At 42.4% G+C, this 23,278-nt stretch overlaps 1 protein-coding gene across 3 annotated transcripts in view; it reads left to right on the forward strand.

The window, feature by feature from the left end:
- Window positions 1-19,453, forward strand: part of NRK (Nik related kinase) — a 118,857-nt gene extending 99,404 nt beyond the window's left edge. For all 3 annotated transcript variants that reach the window (XM_081897553.1, XM_081897552.1, XM_081897554.1), the window contains 4 exons: window positions 1,332-1,481; window positions 8,096-8,255; window positions 16,896-17,035; window positions 19,184-19,453. In XM_081897553.1, the coding sequence (XP_081753679.1) occupies window positions 1,332-1,481; window positions 8,096-8,255; window positions 16,896-17,035; window positions 19,184-19,267 (534 nt within the window). In that variant the 3' untranslated portion in view covers window positions 19,268-19,453. The remainder of the gene's footprint in view (window positions 1-1,331; window positions 1,482-8,095; window positions 8,256-16,895; window positions 17,036-19,183) is intronic.
- The last annotated feature ends 3,825 nt before the right edge of the window (window positions 19,454-23,278 follow it).

A 23,278-nucleotide genomic window follows, 5' to 3' on the forward strand; every position in this document is an offset into this window, starting at 1 on the left:
CAGCTACATTTAGTAAAGAAATAGTGATTTGAATGCGCTATAAACATGCAACACAAGATGGCGCCAGAGAGCAGAAAATTTTAAAATGCAATTTTCTATAGAGATCTTTTTTCTTTTTTTATAACTATCCTGTGTCTAGATCCACCTCCTGAGAGCCACTACCACCGGTTTAGATAGGAAAACAGACTAGCCTGGTAAAAGGCAGATATGTTCTGGTGCATTAAAATAGTTCTTTTAAAAATCAGAATAATCAGAATCTGCTGCCTTCTTCATTGACCAGAATGATTTATAATCTCATAATCTCATTGATTAATCAGGCAAAGGTTGCAGCACTTCCTAATTTGCACCATGGTATTAAACTGATTTCACTGCCCATTCCCTCTTTCCAGAGAAACTTCCAGAGAACCATAGTTCTGTGAAGGTAGGCTAGAGATTTCAAACAAGCGGCTTTTCAGCATTTTACAAATTACAGTCTTGAGGATTATTTGGGAGAAGCCATGACAGGAAAGTGGTCTAAAGCTGCTATAAATTTGTAGTGTAGAATGTGTTTGCCCAAACTTACTATTTCTCTCATTCATTTATTTTGATGTGGGGTTAGATAGGGAGCTTTATGGGAACATGAATTCAGCTCACATAACTTGGGCCATCTCATAGATATGTCATAGAATCATAGAGATGGAAGGGACCCTGAGGTTCATCTAGTCCAACCCTCTGCAATGCACAAATATGTAGCTTTTCCTTATGGGGATCAAACCTCCAACCTTGGCATTGTAAGCACCGTGTTCTAACCAACTGAGGTATTCACCGTATCCTGTTCTCATAACTCATAGTCCATGACTGCAGTCATTCTTTGTGAAAAGGGATGCAGGTGGCGCTGTGATCTAAACCACTGAGCCTCTTGGGCTTGCTGATCAGAAGGTCAGCGGTTCAAATCCCCATGACGGAGTGAGCTCCTGTTGCTCTGTCCCAGCTCCTGCCAACCTGGCAGTTCAAAAGCCAGTGCAAGTAGATAAATAGGTACCACTGTGGCAGGAAGGTAAACATCTTTCTGTGTGCTTTAATTTCTGTCATGGTGTCCTGTTGCACCAGAAGCAGTTTAGTCATGCTGGCCGCATGAACCAGAAAGCTGTCTGTGGACAAACGCTGGCTTCCTTGGCCTGAAAGTGAGATGAGCGCCGCAACCCCATAGTCGTCTTTGACTGGACTTAACCATCCAAAGGTCCTTTACCTTACCTTTGTGAAAAGACAAAGGGAAATGCTAATCAGGACTCTTTTTGGTTACATGTTTAATTAACAGTAAGATTCACAGTGTCTGATTCTTCTCTTTACAGTCCTTCACTTCACTTCACCACAAACCACTGCTGGTTGACTTGACGGTTGAAAACGGACAGAGGTTAAAAGTGATCTATGGCTCACCAGTTGGATTTCATGCTATTGATGTGGACTCTGGCTCAGTGTATGACCTGTACCTTCCCACACATGTAAGATACATCATTCTTCAGGAATCATGACAGTTTGCAGGGGGGGTTTCTTCTTCAGCCTATAGAGTTAAAGAGGGTCTCATCGCTATTAATGCCGTGATTATTATCATTATTTGAATATTTTTTTCTACTCCACATTTCCATCCACGTGGGTCCACAGAAGCCAGAAATTCTCATTTGTTTAACAAGATTTATTGCAATAAATGTAACGAAATCTCCAAGTCGTTTGCAATAAATATTAAAGCCATCAAGTAGAAACAGTTAAGAAGGAGAAATTTAAAAACATTTTAAAAGGTAATTAAAATTAGCAGTAAAAGGTTCGAACAAGGTAATGTCTACGTGTCTGGATAGGAAAAAAAATTTAACATCTAGTTTCCCTGTTGATTTTGGAACCATTCAAGATATACAGAAAATATACTTAAAGAAAAATATTTTAACATCTAGTATCCCTGCTGATTGTGGCACCATTCAAGCTATACAGAGCTTTATAAATCTAAGTTGGTCCTCTCTGTGCATGCAGTTTGGGTATTGTTGTTGTTTAATTATTTGATTCATTTATTTATTTATTGGCCATTGCTTTTCTTCCAATATATTGGGGGCAGCATACACAATTCTCCCCTTACCACTGACGCAGTTTTCTCCTCTCAACAACCCTGTGAAAGGTTAGGCTAAGAGATAGTGTCTGGCCCAAGATTTGGGTAGAGATTTAAGCCTAAGCTCCTCTGAACTTAGTACACCTACTCCATTTAATTAATAGAGTGCCATGAGCGAATAATGCTAATGATTTTGCACGGGAAAAATAGAACAGGGACCGGCCCAAAAGGACCTTGTACTCTAAGGTGGCCTGCTATCTTTTTTCCCCTCGTTCTTCTTTGGCGATCACTCGTAGCTGAGTAAGATTGTCTTCCATGAACACGGTTTTAACAGTGTGTCTGTAAATAACCATGGAGGCCAATTCTGGATCTTCCACAGTGGGGACATTGGCTTATGGGTGGGAGTTGATCATGGTGAGGGTTTGCCAAACATGCCTTCCTCTTAGCATGTTTTTCCCTTTCGGCCTGAGTTTGAGTGTCTTCGAAGTCCATGACACTTTTGGTAAAGACTGTTCGCCACTTGGAGCTCTTGCTGGCCACTGTTTCCCAGTTGTTGGTGTTTATACTACATTTTTTTAGATGTGCCTTGAGAGAGTCTTTAAACCTCTTTTGTTGACCAACAGTATTACGCTTTCAATTTTTAAGTTCGGAATAGAGTAGTTGCTTGGAATAATAATAATAATAATAATAATAATAATAATAATAATAATAATTTATTTATACCCCGCCCATCTGGCTGGGCCTCCCCAGCCACTCTGGGCGGCTTCCATAAAAACCAAAAATACAGTAAAATCACACGTTAAAAACTTCCCTGAACAGGGCTGCCTTAAGATGTCTTCTGAATGTCAGGTAGTTGTTTATTGCTTTGACATCTGCTGGAAGGGCGTTCCACAGGGTGGGCGCCACTACCGAGAAGGCCCTCTGCCTGGTTCCCTGTAGCTTTGCTTCTCGCAATGAGGGAACCGCCAGAAGGCCCTCGGCGATGGACCTCAGCGTCCGGGCAGAATGATGGGGGTGGAGACGCTCCTTCAGGTATACTGGACCGAGGCCGTTTAGGGCTTTAAAGGTCAGCACCAACACTTTGAATTGTGCTCGGAAACATACTGGGAGCCAATGTAGGTCTTTCAAGACCGGTGTTATATGGTCTCGGCGGCCGCTCCCAGTCACCAGTCTAGCTGCCGCATTCTGGATTAGTTGTAGTTTCCGAGTCACCTTCAAAGGTAGCCCCACGTAGAGTGCATTGCAGTAGTCCAAGTGGGAGATAACCAGAGCATGCACCACTCTGGCGAGACAGTCCGCAGGCAGATAGGGTCTCAGCCTACGTACCAGATGGAGCTGGTAAACAGCTGCCCTGGACACAGATTTAACCTGTGCCTCCATGGACAGCTGTGAGTCCAAAATGACTCCCAGGCTGCGCACCTGGTCCTTCAGGGGCACAGTTACCCCATTCAGGACCAGGGAATCCTCCACACCTGCCCACCTCCTGTCCCCCAGAAACAGAAACAGACGATAATCAGGCATCTAAACACCATGACCAGTCCAACAAAGTTGATGTTGAAGAATAATTGCTTTGACACTGGTGATCGTAATGATGTTGAAGAATAATTGCTTTGACGCTGGTGATCTTTGCTGCTTCCAGTACACTGGCATTAGTTTGCCTATCTTCCCAAGTGATGTGTACATTTTTTTGGAGACACCATTGATGGAATCTTTCAAGGAGTTGGAGATGGCGTTTATAAGTAGTCCATGTTTCACAAGCATGCAGTAGAGTTGGCAGTACAGTAGCTTTGTAAACAAGCGTTATGGTTTCCCTGCAAATGTCCTGGTCCTCAAACACTCTGCACTTCAATCAGGAGAAAGCTGCACTGGCAGAGCTCAGGTGATGCTGGATCTTGGCATCAATATCAGCCCTTGTGGAAAGATAACTGCCCAGGTAGGAGAAGTGACCGACACTTTCCAACGTTACACCATCAAGTTGGATTTGTGGTGCTGCAGAGGGGTTGTTTTGTGCTTGTTGGTGCAGCACTTTGGTTTTTGGGATGTTGAGAGATAGGCCAAGCTTTTCGTAAGCCTCTGCGAAGATATTTAGGATGGTTTGGAGATCATCCTCTGAGTGTGTACACTATATTGTCGTCAGCATACTAAAGCTCTCTGACAGAAGTTACAGTAACCTTACTCAGATTGAAAAGCTTTCCATCTGTTCGATATATGATTTCTACTCCGGTGGGGAGTTTCCATTTGACAATGTGTGGAATCATGGCAATGAAAATAATGAATAGAGTTGGGATGCTAACACAACCCTGTTAAACACCTGATCCTAATGTTAATGGTTCATTTTGAGAGCTGTTGTTATCTGCGATTGTTGCTTTTGTCAACACTCGTCATAGCTCTGGTAAGGAGCACATCACGGCGATCTTCAGCTTGGACAATTACATAGTCTAAGAGATGCCAGTGGTTCAACTGAGGGTGCCTCCATGATGTTTTAAATGTATTATTTTGTCGAAAGGGTGTGTTAATAAAAACAAGATTGTGCATTGCGCATATGGTTAATCCCCTGGTAAACCCAAGACATCCTGTTTTGTCTTGTTGTGATCTTGCACAATTTTGCACTGTGATTCCCCCCCCAAAAAAAAAAAGTTTTGGGGAGGGCCACGATCTCACATGGGTCACCTTTTTTGAGGGGGCACAATCTCGCATAGGTCACGTGACTTACATGGGAGTGTGGCCCCAGAAGATGGTGTCCTGTTTTTTTGTTGCAACCTGTAGGAGGGTATGGCACGAATGAGTTTTGAGAAGAGTTTGTAAAGAGAGGATGAGAGGTGACACCACATTTTGAGCAGAAGGTGGTACAATGGCGAAGGGAAAATGTCACGAGGCCTCAGAAAAAAATAAATGATGCTGGTCGCAGCAGCCTCCAATTTAATTAGATATGCAGAGAAGCAATATTTCCCAGCTCAATGCCCTCAATATGAGAGCTCCCCATGGATGGTTGTGACTATTCTGCTCACTCGTCCACCATGAGACAGAGTGCACTAAAAATACACTTTACCCCCAAGAGTGCAGGAACTTAAATAAGTGTGTCATTCCTGCAGCTGCTGGGACTTGTTCCAGGAAGGGTCCGAATGTGAAAGGTTCACTATATAATTTTCTTCAAAGAGGTTTCTGGAATCAGCATCCTAGGCTTCTTTTAAAGGCAACAGACTAGGTGTAGACACATCTGCGTCTGGCTCCCACTTTCTCTCTCTCTCTCTCTCTCTGTCTCTGTCTTTCGCATCAGTTGGTCATGCAAGTAATACCAAGGCAACGCATCAAAATTGCTCTCCGGCTCTGGATACCTGTCCTGGTACTACGGATAGTGGCTGCAGAGACACCAGACTGCATGGCTGGAAAGGGTATACTCACTTTGGCAAGTAAAGCATCTGTGGTTCCTTTATGGGTCAAACATGGCATTGATGTGGTAGAGAAATGGATGTCCTTTGAGTTGCATGTGCCTTTGCACTTCATGAAAAGCAAAAGGGGAGTTCTGGTGTTTGTTCTCCTTGTGAAAATGCTAATTGCATGGATCTTTCAGAATTGAATTAGATACTCAGGTTAATCCTGGTACCGTAGACGGGGTAGGACTGTTTTCAGTATGCGTTTTTATCTCAAGGTTTCTTAAAACAAAGCACAGCCCTCTTTCATGTGCATGTACTACAAATCATTTCTCTCTCTCTCTCCCTATCTATCTCAGGAAGTGGGCTAGGGGTTTGAGATATTCTAAATTGCTTAAAGTTATTTGAATATTTTGCAGTATGAATCACCAGGTTTTTCTGAGTTGAATGCGTATATTTTCTTCAACGCTGCGTGCTTTTCCTCTGTATTTGTTTGTGTGTGTGTGTGTGTTTGATATGCTTTGAACATAAGCTTCTGAATGACCTTTGAGCAATATGTGCAGCCTCCCCCAACCTAGATGTTGTTGGGACTCCAGCTCCCATCAGCCCCATCTGCGTGGACAATAGTCAGGGGTGATGGAATTTGTAGCCAACATCTGGAGCAGACCCAAACAAACAGCACAGATAGAGGGGAATGTAAACATGGCTCTTTCTCTGGTTAGCAGACCTCTGAGGAGACATTTGCATCAGGGCCTTGATGCTGAGAAAAGGAGATTAACTGTACCCCATTTAATGTACCTTCATTTAAGTGCTTCTTATCTGAACACTGCTATTTGCTTCAGGTGTGTGTAGGAGGCTGCTTGATTTCTCCTTCCTTCCCAAGGCGATTGAGAGAGTTTTCCCACGCAGTAGCCAACTTGACTCGCAGACATATCGACCTTTGTGCAGTGCATCTTTTAAAGATAGCGCAGAATTTTTTTGAGATAAAAGCTATCAGGGCCGAAGGCTAACATGAAATGGGAGCTGGCAATCTCTCCCTCCAAAGTGGAAGAAAGGTTGAATAATAGGAAATGGTGCTTAGAATAAAATAAATAGTGCTACACTGTGTATTGAGCTCGTGCTAAATATGACACCCAGACTAGTAAACTGTCCTGTAACAAATCCGCTCCACTTCCCAGTGGGGAGGAGTTGTGGTGGACCGCGTGGCCACCCACTCCCCATGGGGGGGCGGGGGACACTGTCCCCCGTCGCCTGGGGGATCCCGGCCACGTCAGAGCCCGGCGAGCCCCTGCCCCTCCATGCTTAAGGGTATTCCGTTAAAGGAATCTGGGGGTGTTGATCTAGTCTGAAGCCCAGCTGGGGGGCTAAGGCCTTGACACGACCCTGACGGGAACACCAGGGGGAGCTTGAGTTGGTTCGCATAAACAGGGCTCCCCCTACCGGTGGCTTACCCTTACTGGATTTCCTGCACAATGGGCAGGAGTCAGATATAGTCAGGTCCAATCAATGCCTAAGCAAATACCGCTCACATTCTGTAATTTCAATGAAGTTGTGGCCAAAATTTGCCCAATAACATAAACCTAATATCTGTGTCCTTGTGTGAGTTATTCTGCGGGGTCTCGACACGCAATGGGAGCTTTGCTGTGTTATTGCACTGTCTGCATATTTGCAAGTTTAGATGCTGAATTCTTTTAATATATGCAGACTAAGAGCTCTCTTGCAAAGCTTTAATGCACCAATTTTTTATCTTCGTTGTGCCTCTAGCTCATAGATGAGTAAATGCAATGCATACAGAATTTTATTTAAACAGGGAAGCCAAGTGAGTCAACTCTGCAAATCCTCCTTGGATCACTGTCACCACCCAAGTGGTTAGTTCTGGAAAGGAAACAATGTTGGTCAGATAATGTGAAATCCGCACACTGCCTAACAAATTCTAATCCAAGTTTTCCCCTCACTTTTTGCAAAGCAGGAAGTATGTCTGCTATGCTGGTGAAAAACACTAAGAGAAAAGAAAAACAAAAGTTTATTATTTGTCCATTCATATCTATATTTATCTGTATCTGTCTATATAGCTTTAATATTACTTTGTCAACTTAGACTTTGTTTTATGTGGTTTAGTGTTTGGTTTCTAAAATTTTGCTTGCAAATATTTTAAAGAAGGCAATCACTAAGTTGAGGTATAATGCATAATCTTTTTCTATAATGCCATTGTCAGTCTTACTGTGTTGAAATCGCTCTTTGCTCACAAGACACAGAATACAAAGTGAAATATTGGACTTGGACAGTGACTATTGTACGCTTTTTGATAGTTAAATATTTTTTCCCCTTTAAATACTGGCAGTGGAGGTAGAAGATAGACAGTGTGGTTAGTTGCCATTAATAGTCTTACCCTCAATAAATTTTCTTATTCTCTTTTGAAGCCATCCATGTTGGCTTTTCACTTGGTAGCTCAGCATTTATTGCTATTTCTATGCTCTCTAGATCGCCAAATGGCAGTGGGGAGCATATAGACCTTTTTCAAGCAATTTTTATTATTATTGTGGCTTCTAGAATCTTCATTGGTTTTAGTGCTCAGCCAGGATTGGTGGACTGCGGTTGCTAAAATGACAGTGTTTTCCATGATATAAATTTCAATAAAATGTTGTTTCAGATCCAAGGGAATATCCACCCTCATGCTGTTATCATACTCCCTAATACCAGTGGAATGGAACTACTTCTTACCTATGAAGATGAAGGGGTCTACATCAACATATATGGACGTTTCTCAAAGGAAAATGTTTTACAGTGGGGAGAAATGCCAGCATCTGTAGGTAAGTATGAAAAGAACACAGCTGCCGGGAGGGAGGGAAAATGAAAACTAAGCAGGATCAGGCCCAAAGCCCATCTAATCCTGCATCTTGCTCTCACTGTGGCCAGCTGAATCATATGCCACTTGATCCTTAAACAACAACTACCTCAAAAAGAAGAAAACAATGAAGTTATCAGCAAAAGCAATTATCTAAAACAATCAAAACATAATAATTAAATCCAACAATAAGCTGAAACCAGATTAAAACACATGTCAACATTCTACATAACTGGATAGGCTTGCCTAAACGAAAATGTTTTTAGCTGGTTCCCAAAAGAGGACAGTGAAGGTGTGTGCCTATTATTATTATTATTATTATTATTATTATTATTAAAATAATTAAAATACCGCCCTTCAGCTGTCAATCTCAGGGTGGTTCACAACATATGGATGACTCTGAGTTCCAGTATTACAACAGAGGGAGAAAAACATTGCTTTGCTTTCTCCACTCCATGAACAGTTCAATAAACCTCTGTTATGCTTCCTGTAAGTCACTGTTTTTTCTAAACAAACAAAGCAGAAAATTGAAAGGTGCCCCAGATCATCCTGCTCCTGTTGTCCGTACACCGGCTTTTCTGCTTGGGGGAAATGCACACGGCACATGGATGGAGAGCATTTATCTCCCTCTCATGTGAGAACTCGGGGACAACCAAAGAAGCTGAATGCTGGGACACTCCGGGTGGGCAAAAGAAACTCCTTCTTCACAATGCGCAGTTAAACTGTGGAATTCAATCCCACAAGGTGTGATGGTGGTCACCGACTTGGATGGTTTTAAAAGAGGATTAAACAAATTCATTTATAATGATTTAAAAATAAAATAAAGAACATTTCCCAAGAAACCAGAAGCCTTTCTTTTGGGAATGGTAACAACATAAATTCCTTTTTTAAAATCTGACAGGTATGAGACTTAGGGCATGTAAAGTCATGGTTGGCTACTGTGGGAATAGCATGCTGGACTAAATGGAGCAATTGGACTGTGCACATAAAAGCCCAGTCATGCTCTGAAATAGCATCAGTCATCTGCACCAGGGCTGGATACTTGCTTGCAGGCATTGATAAGTCTCTCCCCCACTCTCAGGGGCCTACTATCACCAAACCCCCATTAAAAATCCATTGCCAGAGTCATGTGGGAAAGCCATGTAAGAGCCAGAGGTGTCTGCACTGAAGCCTGGTCCAGAGGAGCTGAGATGGGGAACCTATGGCACTATGGATGTTGTTGTTTTTGAACTCCGTTTTCCATTATTCCTGACTTAAGGGACAAGCTGACTTGAGCTAGTAGTAGCTGAGCTATGTACATGCTACACATTTAAAGCTCAGGCCTTATCCCCAAAGAATTCTGGGAACTGTAGTTCGTTAAGGGTGCTAGGAATTGTAGTTTTGAGAGGGGGTAAACCCACAGTTCCCATAACTCTTTAAATATATTTTAAATACACAGGCCACAGGTTCTGTGTCCCTGCCATTCCGCTCTTTCTATTTCTGCCTCCCTTTCAGAGGGAGATACCGCCTCTCCTGGTATGTCCCACAGAGGCCCTTATGGTCTTCAAACAAAAACATATTGGAGGTCCCAGGCCACAGAGAGGTTAGGCTGGCCTCAACTAGAGCCAGGGCTTTCTCGGCTGTGGCTCCAATCTGGTGGAACACTCTGTCACAAGAGACTAGGGCCCTGCGGGACTTGACATCTTTCCGCAGCAAGACAGAGCTGTTCCACCAGGCCTTTGGCCAGGGCGCAGCCTGACTCCCTCCTTTAGCAATCCTCACAGAACCTCTAGCCCAATGGTTGCCATTAATTTGATTGGAATTAATTTTATAATGAAATGATTTTAGAATGTTTTATCGTTTTACTGTTGTTAGCCGCTCTGAGCCCGGCTTCGGCTGGGGAGGGCAGTATATAATTTTTTTTAAAAAAACCACACCATGCAAATGTGATTTCCTAAGGTTCAGGCATTAGCTTCCAAGCCCTGTCTCATACATGTTGCTTCCTCCACAAAGCTGCAGCCACATTGCATCAGCGGCATTTTGATTTTTTTTTTTTTAATCCCTATGAACCAGAGTAGCTCAGAGTCTCCTTTAGTATGCCATCATTGCTTTAATGTTGCAAATTCTAGGGAAAATACCAAAGTTCTCATCTACTGGATCATACTGGTGGCTCCTGAATCCATGCCAAGATCACTCTGTTGCTCCCCACCCAATGCTCTAATGAGATTCTGTCGGTATTCTTGGAACTGTTTCCCAAACAAAATGGACCAATCTGCAGGCTGTGATCCACTTTCCAAAGGTGTCCCAGTGCAGTGCAAGCTGGTTTCTCCCCCAGCCCCAGGCCACGGCCAACATTTCTAAGCAAACTCTGTGCTGTGGTATCTTTCTCTAATTCACATTGGCCTAAATTAGGAATATATGACAGTGTTTGTGGTGCAGCAGAGAAGAAAGGGAGAAAAACATGAAGACCCCCACTGCTGGGAACCGTAGTTTGTCAAGGGTGCTGAGAGGTTTTAGGATACATCTAGTTCCCTCCCAGAGCTACAGTTCCCAGGTTTAAACCACTCTGGTAGGAATTGTTGCTTTGTGAGGGGAATAGAAGTGGTGTCTCCTAACAACTCTCAGCATCCTTAGAAGACTCTTTGAAGGACTCTTTAAAGTAGAAAGAAAAAACAAGAAGGTATTTTATTCCAGAAGTGTTTCAGACAGCATTTTTTCCCCTATAAGGAACATTTCCCAATTCAGTCCATCCTACATTGCTGACACTACCTGATGATAATGACTGAGAAAACAAACTTGTTTTTCACAGACAGATGGCTTTTGTTTCTGAAGTTATTTTACTCTAGTATCTGTTCCCACATAAAACACCCTCAAACTGATATGATGCAGCTGTGGTGTTCTAGTAGCAACATCCAATTAACTCACTCTGTGACCTTCTAGTACAATTAAAGAAGCATTTCCTTCATTTCCAACTGAGTCTTCTGCTTAAATTGGTATGTTGCTTTAGTGGAACTAGGATGCTTACTAGGGTTTACTTCATAAACTGCTTAGAAGTCTAGGTTGGCATTAAGCTGCTAATTTATGATGATGATGGTGGTGGTGAGGGTGAATAAGAATAATAAATTTACCTATGCCCTTGGTATCACAGCATCATAAGTTTCCCCTCTCCTGCCTGGTACTGGTAGCCAACCGGCACTGAGGGGTCACAACGGTCAGCCCACAACTGAGAGCTCCCTGAACCTCCTTTCTCTTACCAATGCCATATGCATTGTTCAACAGCCGGTCTCCCTCTGTCCCAGTAGGGGTTGGTGATAAACTAATGGCAGATGTGAGGATGAATGTGGTCCAATGCTTGCTTGCTCATCCCCACCTGATGACCATCTTCTGCCATATTGGTGGCTTCCCCTCACCCCCAAATCACAAAACAACAAAAATCTGGGTAGGCCCTAGTAGGCTTCAATATCACATGAAACAATATCTTTGAGGTTACTGTGGTTCTAAAGTATAGCCAAGGTTTTCCTGGAATTGATTTTGATATAAAGAATGCAGGCCCTCCAAGGGTCACTATTTTCCAGGGACAGGCCCAGATTTGCAGAGGCCATTCCAGTTTCTGGTTTGATCCTGGAATGTCCAGCTTTTCCTTAGGATGCCCCTATTTTCGTTGGAGGGTATGAAGTTATGCGACCCCCAAGCCAAGGAGATAAGTAACTACTGTATACAACCTTTAGAAGACATCTGAAGGCAGCCCTGCATAGGGAAGGGTTGTTGCTTTTTTCATGCTTAATGTTTTATTATGTGTTTTTTTTAATAAGTTGGAAGCTGCTCAGAGTGGCAATTCAGTCAGATGAGTAGAGTATAAATAATATCATCACCATCATCCTTATTATTATTAATTGAATAGGACATCCCTATGTTCATCGAAGAAATGTTGGAGGGTGTCATGGATCAACCAAATTCACTAGAATGTTGTGAGAATTAGTTCATTGTTGATTTTAACAGAGGGTTAAGACAAGACCGTGGAGATAAGGTTGCCGATAGCAACTAATCATGAACCACAGCTGTGGACCACCTCCCATATTGGAAGTGGTACTCCTCTGAATACCAGTTTCTGGGAAATCACATTGCACTTCACTCCCATTTGCAGGCTTCCTGTAGATATAACAATAACATAACAACATCAGGTTGGCCACTGTGAGAAGAAGATAGACAAGATGGGCTTCGGTCTTACCCAGCAGGTCTCTTCTTAAATTCCTTTGTTCAAAAAACAACAACAATGCAAAATGATGTGTTGTAAATTTTCTTAATAAATAAAACAAATGCACCATGGACATTATTTAATGGGGTTTACTGGGCTTGACTAGGTTCCAACAAGAGAAATCTTTCTTTCCTTGTTTATTTGTGGTTAAGTTTCTCAATTGCTTTGTCTTGCCCAGGGCCACTCAAAGTGACTTATAACCAAAGAGACAGACAATAAACCCTGTATAATAATAATAATAAACAATAATAATAATTTTATTATTTATACCCCGTCCACCGATCTGGCTGCATTTCCTACTCTGGGTGGCTTACAGGATATATAGTAAAGTATCAAACATTAAAAATTTCCTGATACAGGGCTGCCTTCAGATGTCTTCTAAAAGTTGTGTAATACTTTATCTCCTTAACATCTGATGGGAGGGCATTCCACAGGGAGGGCACCATTACTGAGAAGGCCCTCTGCCTGGTTCCATGTAACTTCACTTCTCACGGTGAGGGAACCAGCCGAAGACCCACAGAGGAGGACCTCGTGTCCGGGTTGGACAATGGGGGTGCCCCAGGCATACAGGGCTGAGGCTGTTTGGGGCTTTAATGGTAAGCACCAACATTTTGAATTGTGCTTGGAAATGTACTGGGAGCCAGTGAAGATCCTTTACGTGGTCCCTGTGGCCACTCCCAGTCACCAGTCTAGCTGCCGCATTCTGAATTAGATGTAGTTTCCGAGTCACCTTCACAGGTAGCCCCATGTAGAGTGTATTACAGTATTTTTTGTGGGGGCTGAAGCCCCCACTGCCCCTAGGCGTTAGCTCATATGGAGGAAGCACATGAAGAAGGGCCTCAGATGACGATTGCAAGTCTTGGGTCACTGCATATGGGAAGAGAGAGTCTTTGAGATGTTGCCGCCCTGAGCCGTTTAAAGGCTAAATTGTTCTTTTTGACAGATCCCCATAGCCACCCATTTGTCTTGAAGTTTGTAGGAATATGGACTAGCTCTGAATTGCAACTAGCTGCTTCTTACACAATGTTAGGAAGAAAAAGAAATGTCTAGGCCTTTGCAAAAATTAGTAAGGGATGAAATATAATTTATAGGTGCAGGTCAAGGAAAACCCATCTTACTCATTTTAAGCTGACAGAAGGTATGTAGCCAATTTAGTAATTGGAATGAGGAAACTTGACTCCATAGGGAAATTAAAATTATAGAACTCCAGTATTTAATTTATTGACTATTCTAGAGGTGTACGACTAAAAGACAGGGCTTTGTCGGACAGGAAGAGAGGATGATATTTTAGAAACACAACATCCCCTCTCAAATGGAAACAGAAGCTGAAAGTTTGGAATTTACCTTATCCAAAAGTGGGACCTCCCCAAATCTACACTACAAGCATATATCCGTTTTATTCTAGTTATCGTAGTTAACTGTCATGGCTTCTATAACGTCTCTGGAATCCGTGGGAGAGTTTTTACTTCTCATTATCCTGGTTTGAGTCCTACTCTTCAGAGCAGGAGAAAACAAGCTTGCTCCACCCTCCATGTAACAACCCTCTAGATGGCTATCATATCTCCTCTTAGTCTCCTCTTCTTACTATCAGGAATAGCGGCATTCGTTAAGAAATCAAAACTGGTAATGATTTTTAACAGTTAGAGCCAGTATAATATTGTAGTTAAAGGCATTGGATTAGGGTGGGGAAACTTGAAACTCACTGGGAAATCTTGGGACATTCACTGTCTCCCGCCCACCTCACAGGATTGTAGCGAAGATAAAATAGTGGGAAGGGATATGATCATAGAATTGTAGAGTTGGAAGGGACCCCTAGGGTCATCTAGTCTAACCTTGTACAATGCAGGAATCTCAACACATGGTTCCCCCCTCCAGTTTGAAACCATGCTTAGTTTTGCATATCCCTCTTATATTTTCTTGGCAATGTGGCTGAAAATACAAGTGGGCAGATAAATTTGGTTAAAATGTTCCATATGATTTTCTTGCAAAAAGAATGGAATGCACAGATTTACTTTAAGTAGAAATTTACAAATGCACAAAGGAAATAGAATTGTCCTAGCAGGGTCATCACAGAGAAAGGCTATGGTTCAGTGGTAGCATATCTGCCTTGCATACAGAAGATTCCAGGTTCAATCCTTGACATCTGCTAATAGAGCTAGGAATGTCCCCTGTCTGAAATCAAGAAGAAGAAGAAGAAGAAGAAGAAGAAGAATGGGAGTTTGGATTTGATATCCTGCTTTATCACTACCCGAAGGAGTCTCAGAGAGGCTAACAATCTACTTTCCCATCCTCCCCCACAACACTCTGTGAAGTGAGTGGGGTTGAGAAACTTCAGATAAGTGTGACTAGCCCAAGGTCACCCAGCAGCTGCATGTGGAGGAGCAGAGACATGAACCCGGTTCATCAGATTATGAGTCTACCGCTCTTAACCACTGCAGCATACAGTTTCTGCCAGTCAATGTAGGCACTTCTGAGCTGCACAGCCATTTGTCAGGCCCAATGTAAGGTGGTTTCCTGTGCTCCAAATGTCTGGAATTTTGTATCAGCAAAAACTGGAGTAATAGGCAACTAGATTGTATCTCACTTCATTGCAGGAGAATTGTAGTAAAAAACAAACCCACCCAGAAGTTTCTGGGTTAAAAATCCAGAATCTCTTGGTACGGAGACTGATTCTCAAGCATCTAACAACAGAGTTAGCTATATATTTATAGGAAGACCAAGCTACAACACGATACTTTAACAATAGATCAGGCAAGTTCAGACTTGCCTTGGAGGAAACACACATCCCGTGTTCTCTGGTTGCCAGCACACTTCTGAGGATGCTTTGTGGCTCTCTAGAAATGTCAGATAACTATAGCCTTGTTCTGTAGAAATGGAAGAAACCTGGCCCAAACTGTTGCAGCCTCCCTGAGAATTATATTTAACCTGGAAAATTTAGTATAACACTGTGACACCTTTGCTCAAAGAATCCTGAGAGTTCTACTTGCTGAAGGCAATGAGAATTCAGTTAAAGATATAAGGGCTCCTCCACAATACCAATGCAAACACATTTACTGTTCCCTTGGGAGATGTTGTTACTGTACCACTAAACCAGTTTCAAGTGTCCTGCCTAGGGCAAGGAAGCAGGAGGTGAACCATGATTCATAATAGTTTCTCCACACACATGGGAGATGGGTAAGGAGAGGAATCTTGACCAACCCAAAATTCTGTTTGTTAGCATATAAAGCTCTGGCTGCATATTAAGCAAGGAAGCAATGCAAATGCCAACTCTTAGTGAGCTGAGACATCCTCTAGACTCTCTTATTGGGAAAGTGCGATGCAGAGATAAATTCTGACAGACAGTCCATAGCCACACCCCTTCTAAGACTAGACAACAAGAACAAACCTTTGATCAATGCAGACATTATGGCTTCAATTCCAAGGCAGCTTCCTTGTCATACTTGCACACTGCTTTGCTTAACATTGGACCTGACGAAGAGTTCTGGTGAACTCAAATGTTTGAGGACCATTTTGAGATGTTTTGATTGGTCAGAATAAAGGCATTCTGGAAAATGAAGACATCAGCTGTGAGTTATAAAGGGACCCGATGGTGCAGGCTCATTCTATGCAACTTGGCATTATTGTTATTATTTTACATTAATCTCTGCTCACCTGGGGCTCCGGGGAGTGATGTTTGCCTCCCAGCCATAGCCCAGTTCCACTGCCATCTTCTTCCCGCATGACCATGCTGTAAGCGGATGCCTGGCAACTCCTACTTTAGCCACAGTGGCCTGGCAGGATGGCCTAATTTCAACAGGTCAATCAGCTTGTAGGTGGAGGGGACTAAACCAAGCTTGCAAATTTCCTCTGTTGTTTTTTTTTATGGTTTGCCCCTTGCCACACTGCTGGCATCATGCAGCTGTGAGAGCAATGATAAAACAGAATAATTGCATGGCCAGCACAGTATGCCTGATTTTGGACACTATAAGCTACAATAACTGCATATCCCAGTATCGGGACAGACCTGGGCTTTTGGGTTGACATGAATGGACTCTGTGCTCCCATGAGCACTATGAACCAATCAGAACCATGATTAATCTTAATTTCGCAGGTAACTTTTCACCCTCCACCCTGTCTGAACTTTCACTGGTCTACATAATTCATAGTTTCATATTCAACACATAATGCACAATTTGTATAGTTTATAGTTATTTGTTTTATATTGCTTACCAAAAAAAAACCCCAACCACACAACATTCCCACATCCTTGACAAACTCCCTTTAAAAAAAAACAACCCTAAGAACGATCTTCTTCTTCTTTTTGTCCCTCCCTGCCTTCTTTGTTTCTTCATTTTACTCTACTAACATGCGCTCCTTTGTGTGTTTTTTAAGCCTACCTTCAATCGAACCAAGTTATGGGCTGGGGAGAGAAAGCTATTGAACTGCGCTCAGTGGAGACGGGAAGCCTGGAAGGTGTGTTTATGCACAAGAAAGCGCAGAAGCTGAAGTTTCTTTGTGAAAGGAACGATAAGGTACGTGTGCTAAACGCTGCAAGATCACACGCCAACGTAAGAAAAACAATTAGTTGTGTTGGTTCTCTTCTTCATGAGAGGCAGGGTTCTACATCAGATTGGGGAGGGGGCTTGGGAGAGGATCAACAAGCTGCCAGTTGTTTGCAGCTGCTGAGGGAGGGAGCTCTGCTCTCAGAAGGTATTGTTGGAGTACCTTTGCCTGCCTGAAAAATCCCTGCAAAGGGGAACCTATTGTTGGGCACAGGGCTGTCTTAAGCATATGTGGCACCGGGGTGCAAAGATCCACCCGGTGACCGCCCCCCGGTTGCCCAGTCCCAGCTGCGCAGGAGGGCAGAGCTGGCCAGCCGCCTCAGTGTCTCGTGGCTCAGTCACCCCCCAACTCATGGCGCAGAGCCATCTGCTGCAGAAGAGCCCATCACAGCACTCTGACAGGCAGACAGGCTCTTCCCCAGACTCAACTCTCGGGCCCCAGACTCTTGGCCTGGCGCTCCTGAGAGCCTGGCGCCCGGGTGCCCCACACCTCTAGCACCTATGGGTAAGACGGCCCTGGTTGGGCACTTTCCACTTTTCCAAGCAGTGAGATGTTGCCTGAGTTTGGCTTCTTTAGAAAGCCAAGATCGCTGCCAACCTCTTGGTGTTTTGTAATGTTTGGATTTATTCACACATGTACAGGCAGAGCACGAATAACTTAAGCACTCCTGCAAGTAGCAGATCCACTGCTTTTTTTGATCATATCCCCAGATGTTTTCAGCTTACACTTCCCAACTCAGCTCTCTCCGAATCTCTCTCAAACTGCAGTTTTGTTTTGTCTTTTGTTTTGTTTTGTTTTGTCTTGTTTTAATATCCAAAGACCTTTCTGTTATTTTACACAAATACACTCAGGCTTGGGAAAGGCAACAAATTTCCTTTCCCTTTTTTAAATAAAGAAATAAAAATCAGAACATCTTGAGAAATTTCCCTGTTTTAATGGGGTGTTGTTTGGTGGTGGTGTCATGTTATTTTAATTTATTATTTGCCCTTCTTTTCCCCCATGGTCCCAGGGGGGAACATCCATACGCAAATGAATTGTAGGAGTGTTGTGTGTGCCTGATTATGGTATAATTTGTCTTTGCTTACGTTTAAATGTGCTGTGAATTGCATGGAGACCTTTGGGTAACAAGCAGCTAATAAGTCCAATCAATAAATCAGTCAATAATATTCTTCTAGCCCTTTGATCTATTGAAAAGCCATCAACCACCATTAAAACTCATTTGTCAATTGCTGAATCACAGCATTGGTCCATCAAGTCTAGCAGGGTCTAAGCCAGCTTTCTAGAAGCTGATGCCATAAGCTGTTGGGCTTCCAATTCCTATCAGGCCCAGACAGCCCTGTGGTCTGGGCAGACTACTCTGTTGCTGAAGATCCAGAAGTTGAACTTCAGAGGTATCTGTGCACATAACCATTTACTCCTACCAGTGGCTTTTGAATCCATCCTGTGCACACATGACGTTAGCCACACTCCGTATCTATCCTGTAGTTTCTTGAGAAAATTGCTGTTTCTTTTAAAACTGAGCCTACCGCCCACTTGAAACCATTGATAAATGGTTCTAAGTATCTTATTTTCTGATGTGTGTGAATGGAGAATACATCATGCAGTGACAATTAATGTAGCCCTTTTAATAATAATCAGCATGACAAACAAAAGGAAGTGCTTCTATGTAATTAACTTATGAGATTCACTACTTTGACGCCTTTAAAAAATGAATGAGAAAAAAATAATAATTACAAAGATGCCTAGGACCGGTATTGGTCACAGAGTTGAATCTTTATGCCAGATCCTTAGGACAAACACCAAGGTTTATTGAGCTTGCGCACATCTTTATGCCAGATGCCAAACCTTGGACAAACACCAAGGTTTATTGGGCTTGCTGCTGTTAGATGCAGAACATTGGAGCTGGTGAAATTTGGTTTGATTCAACTAGACAGTTTTTGTATTTTTAAAACAGTAAAAGAAATTCATATCTCTTTGAATTAACATGAAGAGTGTGTGAGTGAGTGTGTGTGTGTGTGTGTGTGTGTGGATGTATATGCCACATTCTCAGATATGGCTAAAATGTTCTTATCAACATAAAGTAACATTAGCTCCCCCCCCCCCAATTTCTTCTCAAGGTGTTCTTTGCATCTGTTCAGTCTGGAGGCAGCAGTCAAATATACTTTATGACACTTGGCCAGAACATACTATTCAACTGGTAAATCACATCAGGATGAAATATCGTTTGATCTTTCCCACTGGATGTAAAAAGGAAGCCGGTTGCAGACATTTCCATATTTTTCCACAAGGAGTAACAAGGACCCTACCATCATTATACCGTCCTTCAGCTGCGGAAAAGTTCGATTTTCTTTTCTTTTCACATAAATATTGTAATGTTGTTTTGCTAAGTGTTTTATCTTTTCATTCTGGACAACAATATGTAGATATATGTCTTGCTGTGAGCTGGAAATCCACTTGATGTTAAATTGGTTTTGTATCCTTTTGCAATTCTTGAAAAATCTTAGCCAGAAGTATTTATCTTCATCTCAGAACTTACTAGTGATAATTTTTACTTCTCAGCAAAAATGACTTATTGGATTCTTTTTTCAGTCGGGGCAACTCCGGGAGAAGTCCCCAGTGATCTGTTGCCCGTAAGTCATTTGGGGCTGCTGGGTTCTCCTGGAAACATCCTGATTTTTATCAGGTTTTGAAACCTTGTATACGTAATGACAGTACACTGCTATATACACTATTACTGTATAATGTGTTTCTAATGATATTTTAAACAGCAATGTATTGCTTACAGACATGGGGTGTTTGTAGATGGATCCTACAAACCTTGCTTGCACTCGTGGCCCTTACTTCAAGTGCAGCATCAAAGCTCCTTCTAATTTTTTTGGTGACATAATCTGGTTTCAATAGAAATTGCTATTTATGTATAAGTCTGTAAATATGTTCTTTTCTCAACCCAAAGGAACAAGGGCCACAGTTCACTGGGGACTTCTTGCTGAAATGGGGGGGGGGGGTTCCTGCTCATTTCAGTGGGAGCTTAACACAGCAGAATTTGCCAGTTGATTAGCCTTTAAAAACAAGAAAACTCCTGACACGCATTGTGTATGGATTATGTCTGAGCTATAGTGACACACTGGTGTTTTTCCACCATGAAATTATATTCTCAGGGGTTTATATTTTAGGCTACTCTAGACTTCAGCTTTCAGGTTTACATGTGCAATTGTGACTTAGCTAAAGTTCATGCAATACTTTGAAAAATGCAAAGCACTATAAAAAGTACTACATACTATTATTATATAATAACTGAAAACTTGATACAAAATATTTTTTATCCAAGATAGATATACAGCAGTCTTTATTGGGGTGGGGGTGGAGGGGAATAGGAGGTTGGGGAAATTAAGTATTTTAAAGTTAATATAGAGATGTGCCAGAACAGAAGCTGCAAGGTCACATAAGATGGTCTTCAGATGATGTTCAGTCAGATGTATTTTCAAAGGACACTGTGACTCGGTAACACATTTTGTTTGGGGGAGGTTTCAGATTCCGTCCTTGGCATTATCTCAGCAGTATGACTGGAAGAAACTGGAGAGATAATGCTTGTCAAAACCATAAAATACTGCACTAGCTAGCCTGACTAAGGCAACTCCCTATGTACCTATGCAAAGCTATAACGATTTTAGTTAATTGCTAAAATATGCAGAACGGATATTGGAGTGCTCTGATCAGGTTGACTTCAGGTGTCTGAGAAAGTTCTTTGATTTTATTCTACAAGCTGAAGCGTTGACTGAGTGCGGCTAACTACACCAGATTAAGCAACTGCAAGGAAGCCAATGCTGAAGCAATATCCATTGTTAGAGTCTCCACCTTAAAGCGATGCCCCTTTTATTTCTTCCATCGTGTTTTACAAGAAGCGGAAACCTCCCGCTGTGATCTTTGCTTCATGAAATTACACGTTTGTTTGCTTTTTGCATCTGCTCCTATTGCACAATTTCACACTGTATCTTCCTCCCAGAATTTGATGGAGGAGATAGCCATTTTGAGGTCCTTGATGGAATGGCTAGGATAGTCAAAGGTTCACCCATCAGTTGGTTGGTTGGCCTTCTTGCTATTTGTGTCAGATTTGTATCAAGTCATTCTCTTTCTTGATCAGGATCTCATCTGAACATTATTGACATAAGGAGATATATATATATACACACACACACATATATATGAATGACCGGAAGTGGTTTGTGAGCTTATCTAATGATTTAAAATCTAATTATTTTAAAGGGCTCTTTGGTTTGCTACAGGATCCCACCCCTTGATGCGTCCCCTAGTCAACTGATTGCCAGCGAGTGGTAATTTCAAGCTGGGTAGCTGTCTGTGTGTTGACAATGGTATTCCATCAACTGCTTTTCTCAGTATTCCCAAGGATGGGCTGTAGGTCACTTGTGAAGTTGTGATTTGCTGCAGTACCTTTAACTTGCAGAAGGGGAGTCCAGTTGTGTTGTCACATAGTTTGTGTTCCTGCCTTTTGTGATTTCATAGAATCATAGAATTGTAGAATTGGAAGGGACCATGAGGGCCATTTAGTCTGACCCTCTGCAAGGCAGGACTCTTGTGCCCAACGTGGGGCTTGAACCCTTGACCGTGAGGTTAAGAGTCTCATGCTCTGCTGACTGAGTTAATTGAGTCAGTCAGTCCACTATTCTAACTCAGTTGCTGAGACTCAAGAAAGGAGTTTATCCAAGATCATCCAGGTATTTTCCAGAACATTTGGATGCAAATAGATGCGAAAAGATATCTCGCAACTGTCAGGGGAATTGCCTTAGGCAGTTGTGTACAAACACACACAGAGAGAGAGAGACAAGTAAACTTTGGGAGACAGATCATCAAATGCCAAAAACCTCTAACTTCCTAAGATATTTAGCTGAACTTGCTTGCAGTGGCCCTTGTTTGGTTGAAACTATCATCTGCAAATAAACCGCATGGAAATCAGTGTGGTACTTTGTGAAGAAAGGGCTTGAAATCTGTTAGCATTTTGTCAATTTCAGTCAAAGGACCAGCAGAGCTGCAAGTCACCCTGACATTCTGAAACCATCTTTTGCTTTCTCTTTTAGAAAACTACTTTAAGTTAACAAATGGTCATCACTGAAAGCCAAGTGTTCACCAGCACTTATCCAACTTGTTTTTATAATGCTTTAAAAAAAATGTGTTAAAATGAAAAGGGGAAATTTCAGTTGATTTAATATCATCAGTTGTAATTGGTATGTAAAAGTTTCAGAGGCTTAAAGTATACATAATGAGATAAATGATTCCTCCACTTTGAGCTACTTGGCTGGGAAAGGGCCTTAGCTCTGTAGTTGGGCCATCGCTTTGCATGCAAAAGGTTCTAGGTTCAATCTGCAAATTCTCCAGGTATGTTTAGGGCAAGACCCTTGTCTGTAACCCTGGAGAGCCACTCCCAGCCAGTGTTGATTAGCAGATGAACCATTGGTCTGACTTGATTTAATGCAGCTTCCTATGTAGCTCAGTCCGTTGGTTTGCTAACTTTTTTCTTTTCTTTTTTTATAAGCGTGTATCTATGGGATGGGCAAAGAGCAACAGCAGAATTTCCCTCCTGAATTACAGAATTATCAGTAGAGAAAATAGGATGGTATGGGGATGTGTGGCAAAGGTTATGTAGGGTATGTAGAGATGGCGGCTTTTCTCTCCCAAGTCTCTGATGGTTCAAAGTTCGCACAAAAAACAGCAGATACACAGGCTGCGAAAGGAGCTAACTCCTACAGGCAAAGGTCCCTTCAGCTCCCTCCATAAATTATTTGAGGGGGCCAGTCCTCCCCACTCCCAGTTGATGGGCATTGCCATTCAAATGGTATGTGTGTGCTGTGTTCCGTGATTGATTTTGTGGGGTGGGGCTTACCTGCCACATGCCACCCAATTTTTTTTTTTAAGTTGCCACTTCTCCATGTTGCATTCACGTGTCACTGTAAGTTTTGGTTAATGGTTCATTGAGAACATGCAGATTGCTCGTGTTTTGCTCCCCTCCTTTTTGCAAGTGGGAGGGGAAAAAAACTCCACAACCCTTGGCTGCGATTGCATCTGAACTAGGTATTGTGGTTGTTTGGCTCCAAGCAAACTACAGTGGTTATGCCAAGAGCAAACCTTGGCTTGCATATCAGGTTTTGCTTTAGGAAAAGCAAACCGTGAGCCCTGAACTAAGCCAAGAATCATGGTTT

This window comes from Podarcis melisellensis (assembly GCF_964234715.1).
Source record: "Podarcis melisellensis genome assembly, chromosome: Z".
NCBI classification, from domain to species: Eukaryota; Metazoa; Chordata; class Lepidosauria; order Squamata; family Lacertidae; genus Podarcis; species Podarcis melisellensis.